General features: G+C 36.2%; 1 protein-coding gene and 1 pseudogene across 3 annotated transcripts in view; both read right to left on the bottom strand.

The window, feature by feature from the left end:
* Positions 1 to 432: 432 nt before the first annotated feature.
* The window catches only part of CBLB (Cbl proto-oncogene B), a 229,127-nt gene continuing 216,898 nt past the window's right edge, over positions 433 to 12,661 (bottom strand). For 2 of the 3 annotated variants that reach the window (XM_036745975.1, XM_036745976.1), the window contains one exon: positions 472 to 1,282. In XM_036745975.1, the coding sequence (XP_036601870.1) occupies positions 1,023 to 1,282 (260 nt within the window). In that variant the 3' untranslated portion in view covers positions 472 to 1,022. Of the gene's footprint in view, positions 1,283 to 12,661 lie in introns of all 3 variants that reach the window. The other variant, XM_036745974.1, reaches the window with a different exon arrangement.
* Positions 7,017 to 7,405, bottom strand: LOC118838628 (annotated as a pseudogene).

Raw genomic sequence — 12,661 nt, 5'->3', positions numbered from 1 at the left:
CAGGAAATGAACTGTATTCCACTCTGGAAAAAAGGTTTGACCATAATTTTACGTGAAAATTATTAATATAATTCAAGGAGGAGGCCCCATTACTCAGTCTGCCCAAAGGTAGTGCAGGCATAAATAGCAGGTGACCTCATTAAAAAACTTCAGTACAGCATTATCCTATGCGTTTGGATTTCACCAGTAACTGCAGCAGTTGTATGGAGATCTCTCTTAGGTTTTGCAGAGCTGTGATGACCTAGATCAGGATTTGTCAGATGAAACAGCCCAATAGCTACAGTAAAAAGAAAGGTAGGTTTCCATCACTGCGCAAATACCTCAGAAAGGATAAGTTTCTTGATAAAATAATGCATTATACATTCAGATTCTACCCCCCTATCCCCTCCCACCACCCCAAACTGATGGTTTCAGAAGAAAAGACTCAGTAGTGAAGGCCACATACTTTTTTTTTTTGCATTTGTTCACTAAGTTAAAATTAAAAAACCATTAACACATATCATAAATTGGAGAATCAGAAATGGGCACATGGAAGGAAAAATCAAATTGAAATAAAACCTGATGATTCTGCTGATGATGTGGGTGGGAGAAAAGTTACTGGGAAATGCTACAGTAGACCGGACTACACTATGAAGGGTCACATACAGGAACACAGTACGGATATCAAATTAAACAAAACAAAACAAAACTGTAACTTGCCAACTTGTAAACAAGGAAAAGCATTTCACAGATTCAAAGTTCAAGGGAAGTAAACTTCTTTAAATTATTTTTTTTTTGTCAGTTCAACCCTGATTTAGAAGTATGGCTAGCAAAAATATTGTAAGCCGCACGCAGCCCATTTACATCTTCAGTACAGCAGCTGTCTTCCTTTGATAAGCTGCACCAGCCAGGCTCTCTTCTAAGGATGCAAAAGAGAGAAAAAACTTTCTCTTTTGAAATCCATCTTGCATTTGCTCTCACTTCCATATTCCCAGAATTCCTCATCTGCTGATTTACATCTGAGAGATTCAGAATCCAGGCTGCTATAGATTTAGCCTCGGAGAGACAGGTGGAGGGAAGGCAAATTCTCTTAGGATGCTACGGGCCACGTCAACATTGTTCTGGGCTATCTCCAGGGCTCTTTTCACCTCTTCAAAGGCATAGCCCTCTCCCATAAGTTTTGCAATTTTTGCATCGACATTTTCCAATGCTGCCTCAGGACCATGGGCTTTTCTGTGGTGAATTTCTGGTGCAGTCTTTCGAGGGCGTGGCTTAGGGGGTCTGGCAGGAGCTTGGGAACCATCTGTGTTTAAAAAAAAAAAAGAACATTGATGTATAATGGGAAAAAAGGGCTTCTCCTCTCAAAGGTACTAATTTTGCAATAACATGGTACAATTAATTCACAAAAACTCAAAACATTTTACAAATAACATTTCATCAAATCTTCACAATGCTTCTATAGAAGGTTGGAAAAGGGGAGGGAGGGAGCTATTATTCCCATTTAAAAGACGAGGAAACCCAGGGTATTACAAATAAATAGCAGAACTGAGAAAATAACACTAATTTGCAACCTTGTTTTCTTGGGCTACAAGAATGGAACAGGGAGAAAACCAATCAATTAAGTATCCATGAGACAAAACCTTTATTTCCCTCAGTTTAGCACTATAGTCGGAGAAAACAAATCCACTGGCATGAGATTATGTTTCTCCAGAATTTCTCTCTAGCTAAGTTACTGTGGGATGAAAATAAGATATTTTTTAAAACAGCTTAGCTCAGTGCCTGGCACATAGTAGGTGCTATATAAATGCTTATTGGTAGAGGTGACCATACGACAGAAATTAGAGACAAAAACAACAGAAAAATCCAGTGGGTCACTGCATCTACTGCTGGCCATGGCAGAGATGCTTTGGCTGGGCACATCTTCTAGGGGCTCCTCTTCTGTTTTTCAGTTTCAAAGGATCATGGATCCAGAGCTGAAAGGGACCTCAAGAGGCCCTGTGGTCTAATGCCCTTGTTTTAAAGATGAAGAAACAGAGGCCCAGGGAGAATAATATGTCACTTGCCTAAGGTCACACAGTGTCAGTGACTAAGTGTCAGAGGTGAGATTTGAACCCTGGTCCTCTAACCCAGAACCACTTTCCATCCTATTGGTAAGAATTCATGTTTTGATGATGACTGGGGAGGAAAAGTCAAAACAGGGTGTTTCCAATCTGCTTGAAGTCAATGTATCAAGATGACTGTAACCTTGGTGATTTGCCCAAATCCATTTAATTCACTCTCCACCACCAAAACTGAAAACATTAAGCAGTCTTGTTATAGGAAAAGTACAAAGAGTAGAAATGGAGGGAGTAAAGACTACATTAACTTAACTTTCAGTTGATTCCCATGATGAAAGCAGTTTGTCAAAGTTAAACAAATGACAGGGAAGCCCGAGAGAGAAGAGCAATATTAACAGGATAAAGAAAATTAATTACAAGCAAAAATTCTACACTGATCTCTAGGGCATGAGCTAACTTACTTGAGAGAGCACTTTAATCAGCTATTTCTAAAAATACAAATGGACTACCCCTGCCTAAGAAAGGGTTAAAATGATAAAAATAAAATTTCAAATTGTACCCACCCCACCAAAGATTACGATTTGTATAAATAATGGAATATTCTTAACAGCAACCATAAGAGTAAGATCAACAATGAACACATTAGCATATCTCTACTAAAATATCTCAAAGGCACAGGGAATTGACCAAACTCATTCATTCTCCACTATGGCATTACTGAGGCCAGAAAACAAGTCTCTTGGCTCTCATTTCGGTCAGTCTCGATTCTCCTGCATTCTTCCAGCTCAAGTGAACACTACTGGTTGGGGGGTAGATAAGGGAGAATCCATCTAGAAGCTGCTTCATGAGTCACTGTTCCTAATGACATTTCCATTGAAATGAAACCATTTTAAAAACTATTTAATGTTTTCTTCTTTCCCTTCTCCCCTACCTCCTTTATAACCAGGAGTAGAACCATGATGGTTCTACCAAAATGTTTTCTACCAAAGAAACTTTTTGTCAATTATAAACTCAAGTAAGATCAAGATAACACATTTAAAAAAAGGTCCAAGAGACCATACCATAACAACAACAAAAACACAAGATGATGCTATGTGGATTCTGAATAAAACTGAATAACTGTTCAAGTTTTATTATTTTATGTTTTATGATTACGACATGACCCAACCACGAACAACTACTATCTCCCCAATTATTCGAGTCTGTCTTTATTTTCACAAAGTATTTTGCAGTTGTACTCATATACAAAGCTTGCAAGTGCTTTATTCTATTAAGGTTCTAACATTTCCTCCATTGGATTATAGATTTTCAGTTTTACAGTTTTTCAGAATAAATTATTCTTTGTTGTAAAAAAAAAAAGACTATATGTCCATACATATTCGAAAATTTCTAGTTGCTATTAAAGTCTGTTCTGTTCATGCATTTGTAATCACCAATGCTTATTATTAGTTATTTGCTAAGCACATGAACATCTTTGTTTTGAGGTTCCATTAATTTTCCTATTCACTATTTCCATTATAGTCAGCGTAGTGGACAGAGTGACAGAGCTGGAGTCAGGAAGCCTGGAGTTTGAATATAAACTCAAGACACTTGCTAGCTGTGCAACCTTGGGTACAAGGTTTAGTCTGCTATCTCATCTGTAAAATGGGAATAATTATAGTACCTGCCTCACAGGGTTGCTGAGAAGAAAAAGGGAGATGATATAGGGAAAGCACTTTGCAAAATTTAAAGCAAGATTCGATTTCTAGCTATTATATGTCGTGGAAAGATGGACAATGAATTATCCTTCAGGTTTCTAATTATTTTCCAGGTACAACCAGACTTTTTTTTTTAATCAAACCTTTCTCTGACTTGGGATCAATTACAAAAGAACTCATCTGTTCTAATCTTGTCTCTTCTGAGACAGCTGTCAGACACAGAGGGCATGCAATAGAACCTCAAGTTATTTTGCTATTATCTTTCTAAGCTCTGTTCCTGTATTAATTCATTTATTGTGTGCCATGGATTAGGAAAGTGTGTTTTTAGGGGGTGTGGGGGATATATCTAAGGACTATCACTGCAGGTGACCCCAAAAAGAGAAAGTGCAGCAAAGGCTGTGGATTTCAACTTCTGGTTTTAGTCTTCAGCTGTACAGGCGCTGCTGTCACGGGGGAAAAAGTGCCGTTGTGTAATCATCAACCATAGCGCCTTGGTAAGGTAAGAGGCTCCAGAATTTTCAGATAAAATGTTTTATTTAACGGAAAAAGATTGATTACATATACAGTAAGATGCTAAAGTTTCAAGTAACCTTATTGAGCACTGGGAGGAAAGCATTTTAGGAAAAATAAAAACATTAATTCTTATAACTTATAATTCTTATAACTTATAACTTATAACTCAACCAAAACACAAGAAATTTCACTATATGCTAGATTCAGATGCACAGAGATGTACTCAAAATATAGACTGGAGAACAGCGTTTAAAGAAACGCGAGTAAAATCAAGATTTTCAACAGACAAGACTTCTCAAACCAGATTGTTTCATACACTAGCATAAAACATTAAATAAGGAGAGCGATATAAATGATGAGAATAAGAATGATAGCCAGCATGTATTTAAGTACTTTCTACGTATCAGGCACTGCACTAAGTGCTTTACAAATATTATCTCATTTGATTCTCACACCAACCCTGGGAAGTAGATCCCATTATCATCCCCATTGTACAGTTGAGGAAAGTGAGACAAACCAAGGTTAAGTGACTTGCCCAAGGTCACACAGCTAGTAAGTGTCTGACTCTAGGCTCAGTGCTCTATTGACTTTACATCTTAGCTGTCTCAATAAACCCTTTCCTCTGGTCCTCGTAGCCTAGTAATTAAATTTCCATTTACTTCAAAAAAGAACTATCATCTCCTTTAAAATCTTCACTAATTTTCAGAAGTTACTTGGTATCATGTCTGCATCACATACTATGAAATAGGATGCAACTGAAGCTGCCTGGCTTTGTCTGCTCTGGGAGATGTTGGAATCTAAAACAGGTAATTTCTCACTATTTTGTTAAGTAAGTTCCTTTATAATAACTGAATTGAACTAAGTATTGTAAATTTAATATTTGACTAATTCCAGTTCTGCCACACATTGGCAGTTCCAACTATAGACCTGTTTTAATGGTGGGCCAGAATGATAGTACTATCTGTGGATGAGTTTTTTAAATTATCTATGTTGATTTAGAAAACTAATGGCTATTTTTTAAAAAATGCAGAAAAATTAATACAAAATCCTCATAGTCTACAATAGTTCATTTATTTTTAAAATGAACTTTGATTATCTTTCATTTTTTATAAAGATGGAATGTCTACTAAATATCCCACTGTATTCCTCTTCCCAGCCTCTCCAAAAGACATTACTTAAAATAAAGAAAAATAAAAAGCCTGATGCTCTACAGAGTGCTCTAAAAACGTAGTCCTTCAGTCACCTCTTCAATGACTCACAAGTGTCTTCTTAAATCTCTTCTTTGGGGCAACTGGATATTATTTACTTCCTTTTGAAAATATAGTCATTCCTTTATGGTAAGAGAATAAGACCTGGTACTATTAAATTTTTTGTTTTTGGTAAGGCAGTCAGGTGACTTGCCCAGGGTCACACAGCTAGTAATTGTTAAGTGTCTTAGGCTGTATTTCAATTCCGAACCTCCTGACTCCAGGGGTAGTGCTCTCTCCACTGGGCCACCTAGCTGCCCCTTTAACTATTAAATCTTTTTTTTTTCCGAAATGCAAAATTTTTATTAAGAGCTGTTCTGTTCCCATGGTGGAATAAATACAGAATCTTCATCTCTGGAATATTTAAAGAGGCCAGAGATCAGGTATATAACCATGTGAAACTATATGACAAAGTTATGGGTATATGGATAGTTAACAGAAAATAATTTCCATTAACACCATGCTGCAAGATGGAAAAATTCCCCAAATTGACAGCTAATTAATTCCCAGTGAAATTTGTGGTGTCAGAAAGAACAGATTTTTGGCACCAGGAAGTTTAAGGACTTCCTGTCACTGGTGCAGCTTCAATGAATCCCCTCCTCCCTTAGCCAGCACATCTGGTTAAAGAAAAGCTTCCCCCCATTCTTTTTCCCTCTCACTCTCCCTCTCTCTGATAGGCCCAACCAGAAATCTCTTGTGGCCTCATCACAATAATGGGCTGACCTGCCAACCTCTGAAGAAATAAGGGAGCCCAAATTAGAAGGGCATCATCACCTTTGCTTAAATCAGGCCTGTCCAACCTTAGGTTATCTTAGGGCCGCATTAAAATAAAATAATTATTCGAGGGCTGCACCAAGAATAAAAAACACAGTACACTAATAGAAAGTGGGAGACCATGCATCACCAATATGACAGGCAAAGGCACAAAGTGCAAAAGCAAACACAAAACAACAAAGTGACAACACAACAGTACAAAGGTAGGTGCATACTGACCAGTATGCATTGTACAGATGGAACGCATCCCACAGATGAATTGAAAATTCTGTGCTATGTGTTCCATCTATAATACTGCTTAAAAACACCAAAGAAAATGAACATCGAGATTTTTTATTAGTGATGGAATTAAAAAATCTAATACGAATTCCATACAAATTATTATTTTATTTTTTTGCTTGGGAAAATCAAAACCCACGCACTGTGGGCCGCATGTGGCCCGCAGGCCGTATTTTGGACAAAATACGTATTTCGGAAAAAAAAAAGATAGCTAACTCTTCAAGGGGTTCTGATAATCTACTTTTGTAGATTATTGTATTGTATTGTATTGTATTGTATATTATTGTAGATTTTGTCAGAAACAAACCAACCAAAATGTTTCCTTATTGATAAGTCTTGTAATTCTGTCTGAAGAACAACATAAACTTACACAGGTCAGAAAATTCACCGGCAATTAGGAAAATAGACAATTCAAAGGGTTTTAGGCCCAAACTCTTGTTAATGAATCAATCAGTCTTATGAACCTCATCTTATTTATTTCTGGGCTGTGAAACCATCTAGAGAGCTATCAGGCAGTAGATGGTCCCTCCTAGTGTCAAAGCCATAGTGGTCTGATAGAGCATTTGGTCAGGTAGGCCACGTTTGAAGTGTACAGGTAAACCATCAGATTTCTGAAAAAAATTTCTGCAGCTCTGGAACTTTTTTTTTGCCAGCATAGTCTTATGGAGCTGGTTCTGAGGCAAAGTTTGTTGGTGTGGCAAATACAATAGGTGGTGCTTCTGAGGATGCCACAGGCTTTAAACCCTGTGGGCTGTAGGCGGCTGAAGCCCAGGACCCAGCCTGCTTCTGGGTGAAGCTGCTGAACTTGCAACCTCAAGCCAGCCTCCTGAAGCCGGTATCCCCACAGTGACTGTGCCATGAAAAGACCCAGTACTATTAAATCTTAAATCTCTTCTCTGCCACTAAAATTATGCATATTCTTGGATAAATTATTTAGCTTCTTAATATTTTCTACTTATCATAGCTATAAAATGGGACTGTTACCACTGATGACTCTTTAGTAGAGGGTAGTAGGAATTAATTAATATTATCAGCAAGGTAAGAGCAAAGGAAACTATTAACATGAGGGGCAATAGTTTCATATCTATAGTGGTAATTACTATCCCCTAAACTATGGAATAAGAAATATTGCCAATTATTGTAAAGGTCATGTGAGGGAGGAAAACACAAGATTTATGATGAAGCTCTCAACCAAGCACACTATCAAAAAGCAAGAACTGTTAATCTGAATAAATGTGAAGATTTCTTTAAGAATCAGGGATTTTGAGTTGATAATTGAATAGTTATGTTTAGCAAACCAATTGAAAGGCCATTTCTCTGTCACAGCAGTGGTGTTTGTAGAGCACTCTGTGCCAGCCACCAGATGTTCCACACGTATGGTCTTCTTTGTTTGTTTTTAACAATGCCCCTCAAGAGTGTCAAATACCTGATGTTACTTGATCATGAAGGTTAGTGGAAAGGTGCAATGACATGGATGTGAAAAATTTTAATCACCCCCAAATCATTTTTTCATGCAGCTTTTCTTGTAAGTTATATAAGATTTTAAAGCAATGTTTTTTTTAAAAAAATTAAGTGCTTAGACATCCAAACAAATGGCATCCTCTTTAGTCACCTTAGAAGCTATCTAGTGATGCCAATAAAATTTTCATCCCCTAGACCACTGCTCCTCTTTTTCCAATTATGACCCCATGTGGTCGCAACCCACAGTTTAAGAAGCGCTTATGTAGATACATCTCTGAATGACCCCTCTGGGAACTGATTTTAGAGGCAACTTAGAAGCCCAATATTATCCAGCTGTATTGTCAACCTTATTTAATAGATTAGACTCTGAAACTTATTTGCGCCAGTTTCAAAAAAAATCAAAACTGTCAAAAGATGGAGATTTCTCATTAATGAGGATATTCAAAAGAATCTTTTGTAGGCTTCCCAAAGAGAAGTTGCAAAAATGTTTTTGGTAAATGGCAATATTGTTGGAATAACTGTGCAGCCTCCCGAGATAATGACTTTAAAGTGGGCAGTGTTTGCGTGGATATATAAGTTCTGGTATGTTTGTTTAAACAATAGCCACAATGTGTTAGAGTTACACCTTGCCTAGTTTTCCACTTGATTTACCTTCCTAATTACATTTTGCTTCAGCTAATGTGGGAGTCATTTTTCATTCACTGAGGACATACCACATAAGGAGGGGTGGTCTAGAAAAGGGCTGGATAGAATAAGGAAGCCTAAATAGGATAAAATGTATTTTAACTAATCCAGACAGACAAATTAAGGGCTGAATTAATACACTGCTATTTTGTAGAGAAGGAAAGCAAAGAACATAAAGGTTGAACAGTTTGTAAAAGGTCACACAGACTATGATGACCAAGAATGCAGGTCACCTGATTCCTAGCACACTGTTCTTTTTGAAATAGATATTTCATTCTTCAATCATCTTTATAACCTTCATAGTCAATACCATTTAGTGCAATTGTCAGTACAGCATGGAAACCTAGAGCAGCAGGCTTCTATTTTGTAGCCTTTGGTCTTCCCTACCTCCCTGGAATCCCTGACCAGATTGGAATTTGGGAGTAATCTTAATCCCACCAAGAAATCTAAAGCTTTGATCAGTTCAGTAGGAGTGTCCTCACTTTTCACCTTCATTATAGGTGTGCTCACATTGCAGTCAATCCTTCCGACAATTCAAAACTACAACTCAGAAATTTGTGCATTTGTTCCTTTTGTACCCACAGAATTTCTTCAATTTTTTTTTTCTGGGTTACTAGAAATCGTGAGCTGGAAATTGCTTCAGAGTTTTCTGTTTAGCAAAGGGAACTCTACTGGCCAGAATCTCTCTCTAAGCAAAATTACTTGTAACATAATGAATATATTTGATAGACTTTAGCTAAGGGACAGACTATTTCCTTTCATGGTAGATACCATTATGTATGCTGTTGGGAATATTTTCAACTTAATTATGGGATGTCTGTGTAGAGAAAAAGGTAAAAAGCATCCTTGAATTGTTTTAAAAAAGGGCCTCTCTATAAAGGACAACGGAGGATCCTTTCCCATTTTCCCTCAGCGGTTAGTGCCCCTTTCATCCTCAAATTGGACTTTTTAAAAAAACTTATTGATGTATATGCTATAATCCTTCAGCAGAATAGAAGCTCCTTGAAGCCAGGATTTTTTCTATTTATCTTTGTATCTTCAAAGCCTAGCTTAGTCCAGTGCCTTGCATATAATGGATGTTTGCTGTTATTGAACTGGACGTGCTATACGCTCACCATGGATAAGATGACACTATAGAGCTCAGTCAAAAATTCACCATGAGTTCAAGAAAATTAGATTGGAAACTCTGAAGAGCGTTATTCCATTACGGGGAAGTAATAGTTTCTTTATGAAGCACTATACATTAAAGAAACTCAAGATCTGCTAAATTAAAATTTCCTTTAAAATTATACTAATTATTTTTCATATTATAAATCTGAATATAGAAAATTTGAATATATTTATATATTTTCAATGGTATATACTTTTAATATATTTCTGTCCAATATATTAAATTTGAATATATATTAAAACAATTTGAAACATAGAAAATTATACTAAATACAGTATTTCTTCAAAGCTTTAACAACTTTATAAACATGGCTGACAAACTTAACATAAAGGCATCTCTACTGACTAAAGATAAGAGAGCCCTAAATATTTGTGTATGTGAGAGAGAATGAAAAGCTTGACTCTGTTTACATAGTACGTCACTGGAAAAGTCAGTATTAGAAATGAAGAGTCCTTACTCTTAGGTAACTATTCTCTTCATTAAAAATAAAAGGGTGGGTGGGAGGAAGGGATTTAATAATAAAGCCAAGAAGTAATGATATTTGAAAAGAATTGGAAGGAAAAAATGGCAAGTAAGTTTAACTAGTTAAAAGATATAAGGAACATTCTAGTCCCTATAACTATGCCTTTATGAATTCTACTGTAAGATAGATCAGTTAATTCTGGAATTAATTTATTCCATAAACTAGAATTACTGCCACCATAAAAACAACCTTCCAATTATAGAAGGACATGATTTAATACGCAGTTTTCATTTAATTCAAATTAAAATCTTGATATACATCATGTTGGATAATTATGATAGTTAAAGCTGAGGATATAACATATGATTTTAGGGGTACTTTTTAGACATAGTTACAGAAGAAAAATATATAGATGTGAAGGCAGTATTTATAAGCAATATGTGCTGACTACTGCAGGTATTGAAATTATTAATTAAAAAGGAAGCAGCCTGAAAGAGAATGACATTATAATGTTAATTTGGTAGAACTAAGTTAACAGCCCATAGCAGTGTTGAGGGTTTAAATTTTTTTTTTGATGAAGAACCTTAATTTATACCATTTCCCTTAAAAGTCTTACCATTAAAGATTATGCAGAACAGACAACCCTTGTGTGAAATGCACCCAGGGTTGCCAAGTGAAAGGAGAGAAGTTGGGAACATTTGCTCCTACTATAAAATTCATGGGGAAATATTTCCATGCTACTAAACAAGAAAAATAAAGATACTGTGGCACAGAGGATAAAGAGCTGGCCCTAGAAACAAGAATTGGGTTCAGGTCCTACCCCTGGTACATATTGGCACTGAGATGCTGGACAGGCCTTGTAATCTCTTATTCCCCCTACATCCCTTCTCCACCCCTCCTCCCTGTCCCAACCCTATCACTCTCTAACATCATAAGTTACAGAAAAGGTGTGATCTCCTTTTAGGGATTGTTCCCTATACCACTGATATCACAAGTTTGCCTTACTCCAAGTATTTACATAAGAAAGTATTTATTCCAAGTCAGATTTGGAAGGACTTGTACTATAGAATGTGTTACTTTGTACTGAATTTTAATTATAACCTGGAATTTTCTTAGAATATGATGTTAAGCTTTAAAAGTATAATACACTCTGGGCTTTTTTCAAGCAAACAATTAAAACTGTGTGGTGTTACAGTATCCCAAAAAAAGAAATGAACATGGAATATTGGAACACGCTTATATACTTACTTTGAAAACCCTGTAAAATATTTTTTAAAGGATTACAAGATAAAGAATTGCTATCTGCATGAGTACATGGGCCTAGGAGTGAAATTCCTTTCATGTATTTCTAACTTAAAATTTCCTTGGAATAGAGTTCATATTGTTAAGATAATATTTTCTAAAAACTTTTAACAAGAAAAATTATGGTAAATTATGGAAAAATGAGCTAAGGCTTTATTGTGTATGTAGAATTGTATATACATAAATCATATGAAGCACACAGACTCTTCAGACATGGAGGTAAGAGGAAAGATTTTGTAAATTAGATAGTAAAGCATTTTTGAATCCTTCAAAAAAATTTCTTCCACAGAAATGCTCTATATAAACATGAGTCATTATCATTTATTTAAGGAGTCATAAAGGAAGGAATTGGGTTTGAAGGGTACAGCAATCATACCCAAATTCTCATCCTGTCATCTCCAAATGGACAAAATAAAAACACATTAGCCTCAGCAAAAAGAACTGTTAGAATCCCAAAGGCACACAAGCATCCAGTCTCAGTATTTCACACGTAAAGAACTAATCTGGAAGACAAGTTCAATCTATCCACTGGTTTATTAAAATCTGTAATAATCTAGAGGACAAGATGGTAAACCTGTGATCTGCATATAAACAAAGATTCTAAATATTCACTCAAGAATAATCTATTTGAGGCCCGAAGATTCAATATCTACGGAGGGAGATCTAGAGAGGTTTAATGACTCTGCAGTGAGGATTGCAGGTTTTAAACCTGGAAACAGATCTCAGAGGATGTCTAATGGAACTTCACATTTTGCAGATGAAGAAACAGAGTTCCACTCAAGTAAAGAGATTTTCCTAAAGTTACACAATTTTACCAGAAGAAGAGTTTTGAACCTTGGTACTCTAACTCCAAATTCAGGGCTCTTTGAATAATAAGTGAACAAAATCAAACGCAATTAGAAGCAAACTATCTTTATAATTCTCCTGACATCTGTGATATTTATTACAATAGAACATCGCTGTCACACCTCTTGGGTAGGGAAAACGACACAACATATGAATAGTGCCCTGGCAGTATCGATTATAAGCTATAA

This window comes from Trichosurus vulpecula, chromosome 2, assembly GCF_011100635.1.
Source record: "Trichosurus vulpecula isolate mTriVul1 chromosome 2, mTriVul1.pri, whole genome shotgun sequence".
NCBI lineage: Eukaryota > Metazoa > Chordata > Mammalia > Diprotodontia > Phalangeridae > Trichosurus > Trichosurus vulpecula.
Note: the sequence above shows the minus strand (reverse complement) of the source record. Positions and strands in the feature narration are given on the sequence as shown.